The sequence below is a fragment of the Coturnix japonica genome, chromosome 38 (genome assembly GCF_054131305.1).
Source record: "Coturnix japonica strain WE chromosome 38, WE-NBRP24, whole genome shotgun sequence".
In the NCBI taxonomy this organism is placed as follows: Eukaryota; Metazoa; Chordata; class Aves; order Galliformes; family Phasianidae; genus Coturnix; species Coturnix japonica.
Genome location: NC_140700.1, coordinates 1,872,974 through 1,891,719, shown reverse-complemented (window position 1 = coordinate 1,891,719; position 18,746 = coordinate 1,872,974). Strand labels below are relative to the sequence as shown.

Genomic DNA, 18,746 nt, shown 5'->3' with positions numbered 1-18,746 from the left:
GACCAGGCAAACAGCAGCGTAAGGAACGAAGGAAACGCTCGAGAGAAACAAAACGTGGAAGAAAGAGATGAGAGGAAGGACGAGCAGATCTGAGGGCACGCCAGGCTCCGCTCCACAGCATCACAGCATCACAGCCACTCCGGCACATCTCCATTTGCACAGCTCTAATCTCAGCCCTGCAATGCAGCATCCCCTGCCTTCCCAGCTCCGCTCCCGGCTGGGAGCTGCAATGCAGCAGCACCGGGGAAGCCCCACTTCCCTTCTCCCTCCTGGCAGCAGCACTGTGCCCCCAGATCCCCGGCTGTGCTGCCCCACAGCTCTCCAAAGGAACAATGGCTGTTCCAGATCCAGATCCCATTCCCATCTCCGTGCTCTCCCAGGAGGGCGTTTGCACACCAGAGGAGGATGTGACTTTGCAGCAGGACTGAGCCACATCTCATCTCCCACATCCCCAAGACCTGAACGTGGGACCAACCACCCCGACAGACAGAGCTGTCACCACTGCACCCAGGCAGCTGCACCTGCATCTGAGCCCACACACACGTGCACATCCTGGGTACACCACTGCCACACACACACACACACACACACACATCACTCAGTGCCATCCATGCAGTGATACAATGAGGTTCAGGACAGGACACATCACTGGGCACCACAGAGCCATGCGAGCAGAGCCCAGAGCTCAGCAGAACCCTGCCAGGACCCCACAGAACCATCGCTGTGCCCTCAGCTGTCCCTGGGCCCTGGCGTCACTCAGGGGTGACACAGTGCCAGGGCCACAGGCTGTGGCTCCATTCCAGCCTGGCACCAATCCCCCTCCCCAGGCAGGAGCCCCAGCCAAAGCAGGAGAAGGACCAGGAAGAGAGGGAGGGGGGGTGGGGGATGCTGCTCTCTAGTATTGCATGGTGTGAAGCTGTGCAGGACTGCACAGAGCTGGGAACTCCCATGGACATGTGGGGCAGTGGTGAGGGCACAGTGCTGCTGGTGCCAGACAGCTGTTGGTGTCCCCCCCCCCAAACAGAACTGTTTTGCATTTAGCCATGTGGTTTTGGTGGGTGAGTGTTGGATCTGGGGGCAAAACACAGCCAGGCCCTGGGAAAGCTGCATGTAAAACAACAATTTTCAAGCTCTCTGGGGGAAGAATTTATACCACCAACCCATCCTGGAGTCGTTTTGCCTTCAGATGTTTGCTCTGCTGCTTTTCCACAGGAAACCTTAAAAGACCAGCATGGATTTCTCAGCACCACCATTATCACATGACAGCACGGATCACCCCTTTCACATCACCCTATTTCTGAACACTGGAGCTCCATTCTACTGCCAGAAGGAAATAAATTCCCACCCAAACAACCTCAGCACTGCCATGTGGGTGCACTGAGAGAGGAATAACGTTCCCATAAGAGTGGCCTCACACTGCTTGGAGAAGCAATAACCACTGCTGGGGCTGGAAGAGCTGTGCAGGCTCTGACCCAACAGTGAGCAGAGCACTGCTGTGCACTCCAAGGACGTGCTGCAAAGGCTCCTGCAAACACTCCAGGAAGCCCAGGCACTGCACCCATCCACCCAGGTTCTGCCCATCCCAATATTCCATTAGCAGCCACTACAGAGGCACTGTGGACAGCAAGAGATGGCCACGGAAATGGCTTCTGGGGCTGCTTCAAGGACCTGCAGCGAGCACATGGGGCCACGCTGCCTCTGTGCCTTTCAAACTGCACCACCAGCACACCCGGCTTTGATGAGGACACTCAGCCTGTGCTTGATGTGCAATGTGTAATTTAGATGTTGGAAATAGCCTCTACAAAGCACATGCGGTTGCTGTGCCCCATTGACCTCTCCCAGCTTACGCAGGCTGCCCTGCTTTAAGCGTGGGGCCACCTCTGCCAGCCCTACAAAGGCTGCGGTGCCATCAAACAGATGACACACTTGCAGAGAGGTCACATTTAGCCACCACTACACAAACTAGAGCTCTGGCCAACGCTGCAATTCAGCAGAGGCTGGGGAGTGTTTCTGGCAGCACGGAATGGAGATGGGCACTCAGGTGTGGAGAGCAGGGATCCAGATTGCATCCATAAGCCACCGCCCTCCATGGTCAGTGGGGGGCACGGCTCAGCATGGGGTGACAGCTCACACTGTGAGATCTGCCATCCCTGCACTGGGTTCATCCACCTGGACAGCAGTGGATCAGACGGGGGTCACCACCAGCAGCTCAGCACGTGCCCGACTGCAGTCACGAGCAAAGTGATGGAGCAGCCCCCACCACGCTGCTGCCATCCCACCCCCCCGAGCATCTCTGAGCTCCACAGACTGTCAAGGACACGCCAGGTCGTTGGTGGCTCAGTTAACGAAGCAGCTGCGATTCAACAGCACAGCTCCCCCTGAATGCAAGCACACAACCACAGCCTCACATGAGAACAGCAGCACGGTGACAAACTGACCTGCCAGCACTGACACTGCCCCAGCTGACAGCAGGGAACTGGTGCTTCCCACTTCGGGAAGCCCAGCAGTGCACATGGGCTGAAAGAACAGCCAACTCCGGGAGCACAGAGCAGAGGGTTCACACCCCAACCCAGCCTGGCCAAGGGCAACCAAAGCACAGCCCTGAGGGATGCTCCACCTCAGCACAGCCAGAGATGGGGAACCAGCCCAAAACCTCCACCCGCTGCAGAGCAGTTTGTTCACAGGGGGTTGATCCTAATGGGCCAGTCCTGCACACACAGGGAACTGCAAGGGCTCTTCTTGAGGGTGCTGAGGAACCCCCAAAAGCAGCATTACAGGGACACACAGATACCGGTGATGAACATGCATTAGGAACAGACCTTCCTGCAACACCGCCATGCACCCAGCAGGACGTGGCATCACTGGGGCTGGGGAACAGCTGCCCCACAGCAGTACAGTCACCAAAGGGCCCCAAACAGTGACAGTGACCTCACACATATACAGCACCTCTGCCCCACTTCGGGCTCACCCTGTGGCTTCCCACGGCACAGCGGCCACGGGACACTGCAGCACCCACAGCAGAGCCACGGGGCGCAGCCCTGCACCACAGCAGGGTCCACGCCAGCTGCTGTGCCCCCACTGAACACTCTGAGCGGCCTCGTTATGGCTGCATTGAGATCGCTTGCCATCTTCTCTCGAGCTGCGGGCACAGCGGAACGCAGCGCTGCCGTCCTGGACATCAGCGCACATCACATCCACGCACTGAGCGCACGGATGGGAAGGGCCGGGCACGGAGCACGGCCACGAAGCGGAGATGAGCCCCGAGCACGCAGAGCCGCTCCCCGCCGCAGCATCGCACGCAGCCGTGGGTGAGAGCGGCTCCCACGCACCGCGCTACAGAACCGAGATGGGCACGAAGCTCCGAGCGGCACCGACGGCACCGAGCGGCCCCTCCCGCTGCGCTCCCACCGTGGCCGCAGGGACGGGGCACCGCTGAGCCCGCGGGTCCCGTTTGGCACCGAGAGCCCGCACGGCCCCGCACGTGGCCTCGCAGCCGGGCCAAGCAGCGGGGAGATCCCGGAGCCTCCCGGGAGCCGCGTCTCCTGGATCTCCCCATCGCACAACAGCTGGCGCCGGAACGTTCGCCCACGAACCCGAACCCCGTCGGTTCTGCCTGCGCCACGATACGGACCGGGGGCTGCGGGCGGGGAGGGGGGCGGCACTCACCCAACATCTGGCTGAACAGCAGCTGCTCCAGGTCGCCCAGCACCGTCACCACCAGCTCGGGGTCCACCTTCAGGTACGCCTTCTCCTCGGCCCCCGCCGCCGCCGGCCCTTTGCCGCCCAGCAGCTCGTCGTCGCATTTGCCTCCCCCTCCTCCTCCTCCTCCTCCTCCTCCGCCCGCCTCGGGGGCTTTGCTGAGCGGCTTCACCTCGGCGTAGGGCCCGCGGGGGATGCGGCTCGGCTTCCCGGCTGCGGGCGGCGGCTTTTGGGGCCCGGCGGGGCGCGGCGGCAGCAGGGAGTGCTCGGAACGGGACAGGCTGCGCGACATGGCGGGCGCCTCGCGGCCACGGGGACCGCCGCCCCCGCCCCGTCCCCCCGCGGCCACCGCGGTGCTCGCCGTCCCTTTGGCCATGTCGTCGCTCCAGCGCGGCTCGTAGAGCTGCCGCTTCTTCTCGGCGTCGGTGAGGAAGGCCAGGTTGGTGAGCGACTTCTGCTTGCGCAGGTTGGAGCCGGCCGGCAGCCGCCCCTCCGCGCTGCTCGCCTTGAACACCCGCAGCTCCGCGCCCCGCTGCCCCCCCGGCGCCGCCGCCGCCGCCTTCGCCCGTTTGGGCATCACCGCGCCGCCGCCGTCGGGGCCCCGCCGGTAACCGCGCAGCTCCGCCGCGCCCTCCTCGCCCAGCTCCACGTCGGGAAGGCTCTTGAGGTTGCTCCCCAGCATCCCCGCGCTGCAGTCATTTAACCCGCCGGGGGCTGCTGCGGCACCGAGGGAGCGCCGGGAAAAAAGGCAGAGAGAGAGAAAGAGAGAAAGAAAGAGGGAGAAAGAGAGAGAAAAGAGCGGCGTCAGCGCCCGCCCCACCGGCGGGGAGCGGGGATCGCGGCGGGGGGAGCGGAGCCGAACGACCCCACCTCACTGCTCCGCCGCCGGCGGGACACTGCGAAGCAGCGGAATGTCACGGGCAAACAAAAAGGGGCCGCCCTCCTCGGGCGCGGGCAGGGGGCGGGACACCGGGCGCGCTCCCGTGGAGGGGAGGCGGGGCCGAGCGGGAGCGCGCTCGTGGGGGGAGGATCGCGAGGCGCTGAGCGTCGCGGGGACGCGCAGAGGGGCGCGGGGACGTGCGGGGAACAGCGGGGATGTGGGTGCTGTGCTGCGGGGGGGGTGCGGGAAGGCAGCGGGATGCCGGCAAAGCGGCTGTACCCATACCATTCGCTCCGAGGAGCCCCCGGCAGCCCCCGAGCACCGGCACGGCCCGGGGAAAGGAAGGGGGCGAAAAGGAGGGGAACGGGATCTGGTTATCATCGTTTTTCATTAATTATCCGTCCCTGGGGAGGGCTGAATTAAGTCTATTTGGTGACCTCACGCAGGCTGCCATGGCAACCGCCGGGAAATATTGCATTAGAGCACATCGCCGCTGCGGAGATAAGGAGAGCGAGGGCGGGGGGCAGCGGCAGAGCCAGCCCCAACCGCCCCCCCCACCCCCATCCCCCTTCCGGACATTTGGGGTTCAGCCCCACAGCGCTGAGCGGCCCCACCACCACCGGGAGGGAGAGCAAAGCGCGCCCCAATAGGTGCTGTGCACCCAAAGGAGCTGCTGGGTCCCCCCGCTGCACCCCAAAGCCTTCACCGAGCCATGCAGCTGCTGCTTAAGCACAGGGGCGGTGGAGGAGGGGGGGGGGATCGGGTCATTTGGGATTGGCTTCCCCCTGCCAACCGCCCCCCCATCAATGCCCAAAGCGATGCCCCACGCAGAGGGACCGGGCAGGGGACGGCGCCATCCCCAGACCTCGCCCATCCCCCATCCGGTACCGACCCGCGGGACCCCCCCGGTTAAGCCCCGCTTCCAGCAGCCCCGGGAGCGGCTCTGACCGACTTCTGTCCGCTCGCATCAGCCGCAGCCGCTCCCGCATCGCCTCGCCCTCAGCTCCGCGGAGCACCCGCCATCCTCCGCTCGCTGCCCTGGCAACCGCCGCCCCAGCATCCTCGAGAGCAGCAGCACCCTGCCCCCCCCACCCAAAAAACCCAGCCCAAAGCGAGCAGTGCAGAGCGGCGAAATGGAGACCTCACATCTGGGCTCAGCGACCCCCCCCCACACACACACCCCAGAAAATAAAGGGTTCCCCACCGCCCCGTGCCGCCCTGCAAAGTGCGAGCAGCGCTGGTGAATGGTTCATTGAAAAAAGCCGTGGTGAGCGCGGAGCCGACCACGCAGCGGGGGAGAGGGGAGAGGGGAAGGGGAAGGAGAAGGGGGGGGGTCGTCCCCGGGCACCGCTCGAGGCGCCCCCACCCGCGGGAGGGTCGGGGCGGGGGGACGCGCGGTTGCTCAGCGCTGCCCGTGGGGCTGCAGGAGCTGCTGGTGCCAGGGCCCGGCTGTGATGGGAGCTGGCTGCCGGCCGCCGCCTCGGAAATGGGTCATTCCTGGAGCTGCTGGAAAACTAGAAAGAGGAGGACAGGGAGCCAAGAGGCGGCCGGGCCTCGTGGGTGGGGGGCGGGGGTGAACCTGGGATGCCGGGCACCGGGAGAGCAACCCCACGGCAACACCACGCGTGCGGGAAGGGTCCTCCATCCCCTCCTCGTGCCCTCACTGCGCTTTCTGACCCCACGGGATCACCCTGCGTGTGCAGCCAGCGCCGTCCTGACTCCAGATCTGTGCCGTCCTCACGCTCCCGGCTCTGCTCCCCCCTCCCCATCCTTCTCCTGCTCACTACGTGCTGCGCTGTGGGGATGGATGCTCCCATGCTCTGCACAGCCTCAGCCCCACAGCTGCACGTGCATCCAGCCCCGCTCCCAGCTGCCTCCAGCTGCTCTGGGAGGCCCTGCACAAGGTGCTACCAACACAGCCAGCAGCTCCTGCAGCCCCCAGTGCCCCCTCCCCACAGTGCCTGGGCTCCAGCCAGAGCCCACCACAGGGGTTAAGGGGCACCCAGAGGGCCACAGCCCACCCAAGGGGGATGCCTGGTGGCTCCCTGGTGTCCCTGTTTGATGGCAGTTGGTCCCATGGGATGCACATTGCCCACCCGCAGCCCCCAGCAGCACCAAGCTGGCAGCAAGCAAAGCCAAGCACCCACACAAGCATTGCCCCCAGCAGCGCTGACCCCTATTTGTTGGGGGGGAACCCCAACACAGCCCCAGGATGGGGCAGGATAAGCTGTAGGTATGGGGTAGTGCTCCCACACAGCCCACATGTACAGGACATGGGCAGCCCACAAGCAGGGGTTGCACAGAACCCCCCCCAACACACACACACCCCGTGCACATGCAGGAGACCCCATGGACTTACTGGTGGCTCTGGATTTGGGGTCAGGAGTGGTGTCACATGGGGATGTGGCATTCTGCTCTCTGTCCTCCTGCAGCCTGGGGGCAGAGCAGAGGTGTGAGCGGGGGCTGCAGCCAGAAATGGGGACCCTCAGAAATGGGGACATGGTGCCTGAGCTTCTCTGGGGACCCTGAGAACACCATTCCCATGGGGTGGAGGTCCCCAGGGTGTCACATTCCCTTCAGCTTTACCCCTGTCCCACTCCACACTCCCATGGGTGCCCACAGACACCCAAGTGGGGCATCCCCAACCCCAATCCCTCCAGCCCCACTGTTCCAGTGATGCATCCCATGCCATGTCCACAGGCCTCCCCCATCCCCACCCCTACCACCATTTCACATCCCCCATTGCTCACCGGTACTGGAATGGGGCGACAGTGGCTGTCACAGGGCGACTCTGCGGGGAGGTCGAGGAGAAGCTGATGGCCCCTGACCCAAACATGGGGCTCCTGCTCATAAGGCTGGTGTTGGGCCCATCCTCCATGGCCATCCCAAGGGGACGGTGGCCCCCAGGCCCCCTTAAGCTGCACTCCACCCGGCTGCCCCCCAGCCCTTTCCCGGGGAGCACTGGGGCTCTCTGCCCCCCATGGGGAGTTGTTACACCTGGGCTCTCAGTTGCCTCATGGCCTGAAGCTCTGGGCCTGGGTTTGAGGCTTTTGGGGCCGGGGGGTGCTGCCGGCCGTGGGGATGTGGCCCGGTGGGAGGCAGGGGGGCCTGGGGAGCTGTGTCGGGTTGGGGGGGCTGCAGCAGGTGGTTTGTTGGGGGTCGTGGATCGTGGCACTGGGATGGCGGAGGTGAAGTGGCCACGGGCAGTCGGGGCCAAGTTGGCCGTCCCATTCATCCTGGTGAGGCAGCTCCAGGAAGGCACTGCAGGGAGAGAGGAGAGTGAAGGAGCTGAACTGGGGCATGGTGACATGGCCCCTCCAGGGCCCCATTTACAGCCACAGCAAGGGCAGCTCTGTCCCTGTGTCCCTATGCCCCCATGCAGGCAGAGACCCCTGCAAGGATCCCTCTTGGCCACCCAGCGCCATCCCCTGGACCCCAAAACCACCTGAGCCCACTTCTCAGTCCTACAAAACCATCTGGGCTGCAAATCAGGGGGGAAAAAAAATCCCCAAACAAATCTGCAGGGACAGAGGGGGCACAGCTGGACATACAGGGACATGGTGGGGAGGGCACCCAGGTGCTGCTCTGCACCACGAAGGTTTCGCCTGGAGCCAGAGAAGTGAGAACAGGCAGAGCTTTGTGCTGATGGATGGCTGTGGGGCACACACAGCCCGCTCTGTTCATGGCCTGGCTGCAGCCTGACGGCTCTCAGGGCACTCAGCACTGGGGCTGTGATGCATCTCTATGGATTTTTTCGACCTATTTGGTCGGGTTGGGTTTCCCTCACGTGGACACAGCACATGCCCCAGGGCAGCCAGCCCTTTGCTCAGTCAGGTGTGATCCTTCTGCACCAGGATGTCACACTATGGGAACCCCAGATGGGGCTGAGGACGGTCGTGGGTCTGGGGATGCCACATGAGCACCATGCACCAAGCTGGGCTCAGGAGGAGGCTTCCTCTGTAAGCAGCCTACTGCTAATCACCCATTATTTTATTAGTGAGCACAAATTAAAGTCATCCCTGGGAGATGCAGCACTTCCCCGTTCCGAGCAAGCCATTAACTTGCCACCAGCTCAATTCCAACCCGCAGGCAGCGCTGCCTGGGGTGCAGAGGGTCCCCTCTGTGCCACATCATCACAGTGTCACCATGCAGGTTACAGCCTGACCTACATAGAGGCATCCCCACCACAGCGGCTCCTTTCAATTAGCTCCCAAGGGAAGTGACTTTCTCTTAATGAAAATGAGATGCTGGTGCTGTAGACTCAGCACACTCAATGATTGAGCACCAACACATGGGGTGGGCTTGGGGTGCTGCCCCTGGGGGTGCTCCCCCCACTGCTGCAGGTCCGGAGCACTGAGCTCCATGTTCCCATGAAGCACAGAGCACTGAACCCAAGGATGGGGCAGCTGCCCATGGTTTGGGTGAGGACAGTCCATAGGGGTGGGTGTCTGCACCAAAGTGAAACAAAGCAGCCTTGGCTGAGCCGTGTCCTTCATCCCAGGATAAATGGAAACCAGCACAGCCCTGGAGGCACATCTCTTTCAAAGAGGCATCTGTTGTGCTCGGGGCTGCAGCTACTCGCTTGGAATAGAGTCAAAACTCACCTCACACCTGTGGTTTCGGTGAGCAGAAAGGAACAGCCAGACCTGGAGGCTGAGCCGTGGGTCCAGTCCCCATGGCAAGGCTTGGGGGCACTCAGCTCAGCCCAGCCCTGCAGCAGGACTCTGAGCACGGGCACAGTGGGATGCAAATAGCACAGACTTCCACCTCTGATGGTGCTTTGCTGCCACTCTGTGCCTCAGTTTCCCCACCCTGAGTGAACCTACAGCTCCGGGTGTCCCCAGGACATCCCATGGGATCACAGGTGACGGCAGCCTCCAGTTTGAACTGATGGGAGGCAGTGGCTGTGCAGATTGCACAGCATAAATCCCCCAAGTCCTCCCAGGAGGGTGAGGGGAATCCTCCTTTGCAGCCCGGCTCAGACAGGTCAGGCAGGGATCCCCCAAAGCCCCTCCATGCAGGATCCGACCCCTGTGCTGCCTTTGGGGCTGGCGCTGCTCCAATGCAACCTCCTGCCCGGCACGCTCAGGAAGGATGACAAAGAAAAGGCTCCTTGTGACACAAGGGACATAAAACTCTCCTAAGAGAAACAGGGCAGCGAGGAGAGAAAGGAGCCTTCAGAGGGGAACAAGCCACCGATTCACCCTCCAGCCCCCACGCTGCAGCCGGGACCTGGCCTGCCCCCAGCTGGGTGTCACCATGTGGGACGCTGCACCACTGGGCACTGCCCTGCTGTAGGGCTCAGTGCTACAAAGTGGGGTCTGGGGCTCAAAGCACGGCTGGGATGGGAGCAGTGAGCACTGAGCGGTGTGAGCCAATGACACAGAACATGGGACCCCGCGGAGCTGCAGACATGCATGCAATGCGATGTCAGAGGGCAGCAACAGGGTGTCCAGCAACAAGGTTTTGGGGCAGCTTCAATGCCTGTGGGGCTGCTGGGTGAAGGGCTGTGGGCTGGTGGAACAGCCGGGTGTCAGAGCAGCAATGGTTGCAGAGCCACAGCACTAATCCCTGCTTCAGCTACTCCACGGCAATCCCATTAGGCACTAAGCCCGCTTTAATAACACCGTGCTGTTAGCAAAGCTCGGCCCTCAGCTGGACGGGCTCCAGGGGTCCGGCAGGAGAAACTCCTCTGCCACGGCTGTGCTGGGTGAAAGCCCTGCAGGTCAGCCCGGTACCGGGCACGTGTTGGCCGTCCCTCCCCGAGGCCGCTCCATGCGATGCCATCCTCGGTTCTGTCTGCAGCTCTCGCAGTGCCCTGAGTTGTGACCCGAGGAGCTCCGCGCGTCCCCGCCGCCTTTCAGGAGCCACCGCCGCTGGACAGCTCCGGTCCCGCCCCGCCGGACCCCCCCGGTACCGGTATCACCCCGTAGGGACCGACCGGACGGAGCGCAGCCGGGAGCGGCCGAAATCCAACGGCTGCAGATGGGACGGGGGACACCTGGAGGGGTCGGACCCGGCCCTGGAAGCTCCTGGAGGGGTCGGTCCTCCTGAGCCGGAGCAGATGGCGGCGCAGCTCCCGCTCCTGAGTTCACCCCCCCGGGCACAACGCGGCCGGACGGAAGCGGCCCCTCCGGCCCCTGCCCAAAACCGGGAGGTTCCCGGCGCTGTCCGTGCGGACGCAGCTGCGTGAGGCTGCGGGGCGCATTAAGCGGATGGATGCGACGTGTTGGACGCGTGCGGTGGGACAGCTGCGCCCGCTCAGCCCAGCACTGCGCAGCCCTTTGCTCTGCGGGATGGACTAACTAAAGGTGTTTTTTTTTTTTCCCCCTTCAGAACGTGCTGAGGGTTGGGGAAGTGCTGCAGGGTAAGCTGGGGAAACAGGAAAGGATTCAGCCCCAAAGGAGCAGCGGTAGCCGGGCACACAGCACGGGATCTCCCACCACGGTCTCTCATACGTGCAGCTCCTGCAGCAAAGAACTGCCCGAGACCCCCATGTCGGGAGCTTCAGCCACCACCGAACCCCTCATCCCCAGCGCTGGGCTCCCTGGGATGGACGTCTGCAGCAGAAAGCAAAAGCCCTGGGGAGTCCTTAATGGGATGAGTGGATTTTCCAGTGAGCTGCAAAGCTGCAGTTGCTGCGAGTGCGGCGCAAAACACCTCGTTATGCCGGTATTAATGACGGGTTTGCGGCGTTTGCTGTTTGCAGTGCAAGGAGCCAGACTGCCGGCCCGGCTTCAGACTGATCACTGCAACGCAGCCGGGTGGGAGCAGCATCTCTGGGCTCCATTAGCATCCCCACGGGGCAGTGCTCTTAGTGTTGTTGTAATGGGAAAAGCTCCTGCACCCTCACATCCAAAATGAATCCTTCGTGCTCAAAGGGACGGAGCTGATGGAGCGAACGCGGGTCCACGACACCAGGAGGAGTTTGAGCTTTCCTGGAGGAGAGTCTGAGCATCCCCTGGGCATCAGACATCTCCTCTGGAAACGGTCCAGAGAGGGAGCGGGGGAAGAAAAGCGAGGAAAACCGGAGGATGGAGATGGGGCGGAGGGGGGGGAGGAGAAGCCGGGACTCATCGCACAGAGCCGAGCTGGGGGAGCTTCCGCCGCCCGCTGCCCCGCTTTGCTGCCGGAGGTGACGCGGAGCGGCTGCATCCGCACCGACCCTCCAATGTCCGCTGGTGCCCAGGATGAGGACGGAGATGACCGCAAACCCCATAAGGGCGGCAGCGCCTCGGGACACCGCGAGCCCGAAAGCCAACCCCGCAATGCCCGCGGGGCCGCATCACAGCGCCGGGTCAGGATGCGGCCGCGGTGGCGGTGATGGGGGAAAACTGCGGTGGGAATGGGGAAACTGCAGCCAGGGCTGAGGAACGCAGGGAGTCAGAGTGTTGTCCTGCAGAGCCCCGCTCCTCCGAGCAGCCCCAAACACGGGGTTCAACCCGGCTGTGCCCACACGGCCGTGGCACCACCCTGAGCCTGTGCTGCGGCCCCCAAAGCCCGTACTCAGGCACACAAAGCTCATTAGAGGCCACCTGTTAATGAGTAGGGCTTGGGGCCCTCCCTCAGCCCCAGGGAGCAGTCGGAGGGGCTGACACAGGCTCATGTCCCACAGGGAGCATTCAAAGAGTCTTGGGCTGTGTCACAGACCGAGGGACAACTGTCCCAGCGCTGGTTCTTGGGTCCCGCGGGACGGATGTGCCACCATCCTGGCAGCCTCTGCCAGCCCCGGGTGGGATCACAGCTCCACCTGGTGCCGGGGCTGCTGCGCTGGGTGGGGGCCGGGGGGCACCTGGCCCTGGTCCCGCTTGTCCCCTGCAGGGCCCAGCCCCGCTCCAGCCCAGGGCCGGAAACACCTTTTTCCTGTCCCTGGGCTGCAGCGTGGGGCTCTCGGCAGGAAAAACCTCCCCGCGGCTATTAATAACCTGCCAGCCCCCCATCTCCATCCTCATTTCCATCCCCTGCCCCCTCCCCAAGCCCCGAGACTCACCTGGGAACCCCCAGCACAGGAGGAGGCCCAGATCCTGGGGACTTCATTCCCCGATCCCAAACTGCTTTTGGGGTGCAGCCCCAGCCCCCAGCCTGCCCCCAACCCCCGCAGCAGCCGGCAGTGCCGGGGAGGGACCCCGGAGCCCCCCAGGCATCCCCAGGCCGTGTCGGATGTGGAGCTGAGGCGGAGACAAGGAGGTCAGTGAGCCCGAGGCTGCGTCTCTCTCGGGACATCCCATTAGCCGGGAACCGGGACAAGCAATGGGGACGGCAAACGGAATCTCGGCCCATTGCTGGCAATGCCGTACCCACGTCCCACGCCGCTGCCCAGCGGAGCCCCCCCGCAGCCGCAGCGGCACACCCAGCCTGGCGCGGGCTGCTGGCTTCACTCCCGTCTGGATTTTTCCGAGGTGAGACCCAGGAGAGCGGCGGTATCACCGCAACCCGCCCGGGCTCTGCGCTGCGCACCCCGGTAGGGGAGCGCGTTCCGGAGGCGCGGAGCCCCCCCCGGTCTCCCCGGTGCCGAGCGGACCCTGCGCTGCGGCTCAGAGCCCCGCGGGGATCCCGGCACCACCGACCGCAGCGCGGATGAGGATGGCCGGGCCCGGCCCCTCCGCCCCCCGCACCCGTCCCCAGCCCAGCGGGACGCGACCGGGAGCAGCGGCTGCCACCGCGCTGTCCCGCACCACGAAGCTCTGCGGGGCACCTTCCCGAGGTGAGAACCCCGAGCTGCTCACCCCGCTGTCCCACCTCGGGCAGCCCCGGGCCTCAGTTTCCCCATCGCTTCCCGCAGCTCCACGGGACGGCACCCGAGATGGGGCCGGGGGACACCTCGGACGGCACCCATCCCGCAGCACCGTCCCGGCCGCGCTGCGGGACACGCGTGGGGACACACGGGGAGGCAGCCCCGAGTTCTCAGCGGGCTGTTCCCCCATTCCGCTCCCCACTCACCGCCGCTCCGCTCAGCACCGCGGCCGCATCCCGGTCCCGCCGCTCCCGGTGCCGCTTCCACAATGGCAGCGGCGAATTGAAGCGGGCGCCGGGCTTCGGGGAGCGGGGCGGAGTCGCGCAGAGACCCGTCCCCCCCCTCCGCCCCCTTCAACCCGCCCCCCGCGGTGCCAAAGGGCCGCGAACGCGCGTGGAGCAGGAAGAGCGTGGGGGCGTCGGGAAACCCCACGAGCCCCCCGGCTCGCACCGCCCCGCGGACCCACGCAATCCCCGCCCCCTCCCCGCCCCCCCCCGGGCGGTTCCCGAGGGCGGCAGCGATCGGCAATGGCGGCGCTGGGGGCGGCCCGGGACGCGGCCACGGCCACGGGTGGCAGCGCGGCTCCGTTCGCGTTGCGGCACCTGCACTTATCGCTGCGCGTGGATTTCGTGGCCGCGGGTGCGGGGCGGTTGCGCGGGGCCGCCAGGTTGGAGCTGCGCTGCGTGCGGGCAGGGAGCAAAGAGCTCGTGTTGGACGCGCACGATGCGCTGACCGTACTCGGAGCGAGGCTGCTGCCGCCCGGAGGGGCCGGGGAAAAGGAAGGGGAAGGGCAGGAGCTGCGCTTCGAGAACCGCCCGTTCGCCAGCTACGGAACCGCGCTGCACGTTGTGCTGCCCGAAGAGCCGCGGCCCGGGGAGCTGCTGGTCGTGAGGATCGACTATGAGACCGGAGAGGGGCCCGGGGTGAGCGGCGGGGGGCGGGGGTACGTGGGGGGACACGTGGGGGTGGGACAGTGGGATGTGAGAGCACGTGGACTCCGGGACGTGGGGACTTGTGGAGCCGAGGACAGTGCGGACCCCACGCCATCTTTCACCTGCAGCAGGTGCCGTCCAGAGTCCATGCTGCCCGCTCTCTGTGCCCGGGCTGGGCTCACCCCGAGCTGCTCCCAGCCCCACATCCCCCTGACAGACAGACAGACAGACATACAGACATACAGACAGACAGACAGACAGACAGACATCCCCCTGACAGACCCCCTGGCAGAGGGGTCTGAGCTGTGGGCACAGCACAACCTGCAGCTCAGCGCCTGTTGTTCCTCCCGTGCCGCAGATGTCCTGGCTGGACTCCTCCCAAACGGCCCAGAAGGAGAAACCTTTCCTCTATACCTCTGGCTTCCCTGTGCTCAACAGATCCTTCTTCCCCGGCTTCCACACCCCTGCCATGAAGAGCACCTACACGGCACAGCTCCAGGTAACGCCGCGCCGCTCACTGCGCTGTCTCTTGTCTCTTGCCAGGTGTGCTGGCTCACCCCGGAGCAGACCGCGGGGAAGCAGAAGCCCTATATGTACACTCAAGGCCAGGCCGTGCTGAATAGATCCTTTTTCCCTGGCTTTGACACTCCAGCAGTTAAATGCACATACTCAGCCACAGTGCAGGTAAGCGGGAAGGATGCGGGGTGCAACCCCAGAACCTTCCTGGAGCTTTTATAGGGTGCAGCTCTGCTCTGTAAGTGCTGGAGAGGAGGGGCAGGGGGCTGCCGTCCTCATGGGGTGCCCTCAGAGCTGGAGCAGAGCTCCCAAAGGATGAGGCACAAGGTGAAGCCCCATGTCCCCTAATGTCCAGGGGGAGCAGGGCTTCCCTGGGTCTGACAGTGAGTGGTTGTGTAAGGATGGGTTCTGTAGGGTTGGCATCCCCTGCCCACCCCTCATCCCTGCCCATGTCCTGTGCTGTGCTCTGACAGAGCCTTGGCCACCTTGTCCCCAAAGCTGCAGTGCAGTAGGGATGACAGTGAGCAGCCCATGCTCAGCTCAGGGGACTCATTGCTGTGTTCCCATCCAGGCTGGCTGAACCCCCACTCTGTTCCATGCAGATCTGATGGGCGTTTTGGTGACGTTTTACAGGTCCCCGAGGGTTTCACGGCCGTGATGAGCGCCACAACGTGGGAGAAGCAGAAGGATAACACCTTCGTCTTCAAGATGGAGCACCCCATCCCCTCGTATCTTATTGCTCTGGCTGTGGGGGACATCGTGTCTGCTGAGGTTGGACCGAGGTGAGTGCACACAGATGGGACCCAACCTCCAGTCCCTGCTTGTTTCTGCCCCATGCACATCCCCAAAGGTCCCTTCCCCCCACTGGATATGGGAGCTGCAGGCTGGTACAGCAACCACCCGAAAGCCCTTTGGCACTCGGACTGGGAAGGAGGCTGCAGCAGTTGGACTCTCCTTAGCTTTATCACCAGGCTTTCATGTTGGCGCTGCATAAACACGCGCGGCCGCTGCCTGGTGAAGCAATAGGGTGAAAGTCTGCTGGTGGTTCAACCTTCCTCTGCTCTGGGCTGAGCACATGAGCTGCAGGGGATCTGTCCTCTGCGTGCTGTTTGCTTTGCCCTGTCACACCATCACTGTGCTGCTCCATGGGGCCGTATGTCACAAGCCAGCACCCCACACTTGGTCTGAGCTCTCCTGGCCTCTGCAGGAGTCGAGTCTGGGCTGAGCCCTGCCTGATTGAGGCTGCCAAGAAGGAGTACGACGGGGTGATCGAGGAGTTCCTGGCCACGGGTGAGAAGCTCTTTGGGCCCTATGTTTGGGGCAGGTAGGTAGGATGGGTGCCATTCCTTGCGGCCAGGGAGGGAGTGCCCCACAGCTTTGGGTTGGGGCTGCAGGAAGAGCTGGGTCTGTTCTCCAGGTACGACGTGCTGTTCATGCCGCCCTCCTTCCCCTTCGGTGGGATGGAGAACCCCTGCATCACCTTTGTCACTCCCTGCCTGCTGGCCGGGGACCGCTCCCTGGTGGACGTCATCATCCATGAGATCTCCCACAGCTGGTTTGGCAACCTGGTCACCAACGCCACCTGGGGCGAGTTCTGGCTCAATGAAGGCTTCACCATGTATGCCCAGAGACGCATTTCCACCGAGATCTATGGTGCGTGGCCCTATGCAGGGCTCTGCGGTTCCCCTTCACAACCAGCTTTATCCTGAGGTGCAGATGGAGCTGCCATGTCCATTGCAGGGACACAGAGCCCTGCGAGGGCACTGCCCCCTCCATGATTCCTTTGCCCTCCCAGCTTCTGGCAGCAATACCCTCTCACCCTTCATCCACATCCCGTCATCCAGCTATGGGGCAAAATAACAGCGCTCCCCCCAGAGCAGCACACACTGTACTTTCCTCACCCCACATGTGGATCAGGGGCTCCAAACACTCCTCCTCCATTGCAGGTTCAGCATACACCTGCCTGGAGGCTGCGACGGGCCGGGCCCTGCTGCGCCAGCACATGGACACCACTGGGGAGGAGCATCCACTGAACAAACTGCGGGTGGTGATCGAGCCAGGTCTGGGGGGGGAGTCGATCTGCTGGGATCTGGGCTGCTTTGTGGTGGGGGGCTGCATGGCACAGTGATGGCTGTGACACAGCACTCACTTTGCAGAACAAGGGATGATTTAGGAGCTGTTTCCTTTCTGCTCTGCTAGGTGTCAACCCAGATGACACATATAACGAGACCCCCTATGAGAAGGGGTTCTGCTTCGTCAGCTACCTGGCACACCTGGTGGGGGACCAGGGCAAATTCGACGCCTTCCTGCAGGTCGGGGCAGCGCTGTGCTGGGGGTGGGGGATGCAGCGGGGCTGTGTGTGGCAGCAGGCAGTGGGGATGTGCTGGGGAGGCACTGATTGCAGGGATGGCCCACCCTTGTCCATTCCCACAGGCCTACGTGGAGCGCTTCAAGTTCCAGAGCATCACTGCAGACGATGCCCTCAATTTCTTCCTGGAGTCCTTCCCCGAGCTGAAGAAACAAGGCGTGGAGTCACGGCCAGGTCAGCGCAGGGCACACAGCACCTGGGGGGCTCACAGCCACCTGCCATTCAAACACAGCGAGCTGCTGGACCTGCTTCCCAGCACAGTGAGAGCTTGGCTTCATGGCTCCCAGCTCCTGGGCTTCCATCCTAGCACTGGTCTTACTGCAGACTGGAGTTGGAGCTCAGCTCTGCTCAGAGCTTCCCAGCAGGAGTTTCTTGTGCCTGGCTGCAAACGCAACCTTAGGCAGCGGCTCTGGGAGGAGGTGTGGGACACCAGGAGCCGCCGGTGTGTGCTCAGAGCCGCCTCCAGCGCTGCTCCCTCACCTCTCTGCAGGTCTGGAGTTCGATCGCTGGCTCAACACGCCGGGCTGGCCGCCCTTCCTGCCCGACCTGTCCCCGGGGCAGCAGCTGATGAAGCCAGCGGATGAACTGGCGGAGCTGTGGGCATCCGATAGCTTGAACATGGAGGAGATCGAAGCCGTGGACATCTCGGCCTGGATGACGTACCAGCTGGTTTACTTCCTGGATCGGATCCTGCAGAAGTCGCCCCTGCCCGATGGTGAGGAGCCTGTGGGGCTTCAATGCTCAGGGATGCTTTGGACCCTGCAGTGCTCCAGACACCCGTAGCTCCATCGCCCCTCTCTGCACAGCTCCAGTGCTTAGTTTCCTTGTTGCCCTCACGGGGTGTATGTGTGTGTGGGGGTTCTTTCCTTCTGGCCCCAAGTGAGCAGAGGTGATGACTGTCTGTCACAGGCAACGTGGAGAGGTTGAGCGCCATGTACCCAAAGATCTCCAAGGCTCAGAACGCGGAGCTGCGGCTGCGCTGGTGCCAAATTGTCCTCAGGAACAACCACGAGACCGAGTACAGCAAGGTGAAGGCGTTCCTGCACAGCCAGGTGTGTGCTGGGGACGGTCAGTGGGTATTTCTGCACCTCCTGCCCCACATTTTGGGGGTGCAGCGCTGTGCCCCAACCACCGCTGTGTTCTGCAGGGGAAGCAGAAATACACGCTGCCGCTGTACCGTGCCATGTGGGGCGGCTCGGAGGCTGCCCGTGTGTTGGCCATGGAGACCTTCTCAGCCACAGCCCCACAGCTGCACATCAACGTCCGCAACTACGTCAAGAAGATCCTGGGTTTGGAGGGGAGCGACTGACTGCGCCCGCAGCCCCATTCCTGCCCTCCTGCTGCAGGCTGCTGAGCTCTCGCTGCACATTTCCTTATTAAACTTGGCTGTTTTTATCGCTGTGTGCTCCTGCTCTTCTCAACAAGCTTCATTGTGAAGTCCCGCTACTCCTCCTGGCTGTGCTGCTCTGCCAGGGCCTGGTGATACCTGCACCCTGTGAGCGCACAGCCCTGAACTGCACCCACCTGGGGCTGGAGGTGCCCTGCAGGACCCCCAGCACAGCAGGGATGGATGCTGAGAAGGGTCCTGGCTTCAGACCCCCAAGCACAGCAAAGGAT

The 18,746-nt window shown here is 63.6% G+C and overlaps 2 protein-coding genes across 14 annotated transcripts in view; one reads left to right on the top strand and one right to left on the bottom strand.

Annotated features, from left to right (window-relative positions):
• NAV1 (neuron navigator 1) overlaps window positions 1-13,722 on the bottom strand; it is a 45,771-nt gene extending 32,049 nt beyond the window's left edge. For 5 of the 11 annotated variants that reach the window (XR_014938738.1, XM_015884821.3, XM_085527088.1 and 2 more), the window contains exons 1-4: window positions 13,520-13,722; window positions 7,330-7,840; window positions 6,939-7,012; window positions 3,667-4,416 (exon numbers count right to left, since the gene is read on the bottom strand). Coding sequence is in view for 9 of the 11 variants with exons in the window: in XM_015884821.3 (XP_015740307.1) it covers window positions 3,667-4,416; window positions 6,939-7,012; window positions 7,330-7,814 (1,309 nt within the window). In the remaining 2 variants the exon portion in view is untranslated. Of the gene's footprint in view, window positions 1-3,666; window positions 4,417-4,569; window positions 4,675-5,527; window positions 5,584-6,938; window positions 7,013-7,329; window positions 7,841-13,519 lie in introns of those variants that run through there. The other 6 variants (XM_085527087.1, XM_085527094.1, XM_085527093.1 and 3 more) reach the window with 6 other exon arrangements.
• A 91-nt stretch (window positions 13,723-13,813) lies between these two features.
• RNPEP (arginyl aminopeptidase) lies at window positions 13,814-18,524 on the top strand. 3 transcript variants are annotated; one of them, XM_015884825.3, is made up of 11 exons: window positions 13,814-14,236; window positions 14,789-14,929; window positions 15,395-15,543; window positions 15,969-16,085; window positions 16,179-16,414; window positions 16,708-16,821; window positions 16,961-17,073; window positions 17,195-17,303; window positions 17,620-17,844; window positions 18,039-18,181; window positions 18,277-18,524. In XM_015884825.3, exons 1-11 carry the CDS (start codon window positions 13,841-13,843, stop codon window positions 18,436-18,438), a joined length of 1,905 nt encoding a protein of 634 aa, XP_015740311.1. In that variant the 5' UTR covers window positions 13,814-13,840; the 3' UTR covers window positions 18,439-18,524. The 3 variants fall into 3 exon arrangements, with proteins under 3 accessions (XP_015740311.1, XP_015740312.1, XP_085383223.1); XM_015884826.3 differs by lacking the exon at window positions 14,789-14,929 and adding an exon at window positions 14,604-14,744; XM_085527097.1 differs by having other exon boundaries at window positions 14,604-14,929.
• The last annotated feature ends 222 nt before the right edge of the window (window positions 18,525-18,746 follow it).

Coding starts and splice junctions, on each gene's coding strand:
- RNPEP (XM_015884825.3), top strand. CDS start 13,841: ATGGCGGCGCTGGGGGCGGCCCGGGACGCGGCCACGGCCACGGGTGGC. Junction 16,086..16,178: donor GGGCCCTATGTTTGGGGCAG/GTAGGTAGGATG, acceptor TCTGTTCTCCAG/GTACGACGTGCTGTTCATGC. Junction 16,822..16,960: donor GCGGGTGGTGATCGAGCCAG/GTCTGGGGGGGG, acceptor CTGCTCTGCTAG/GTGTCAACCCAGATGACACA.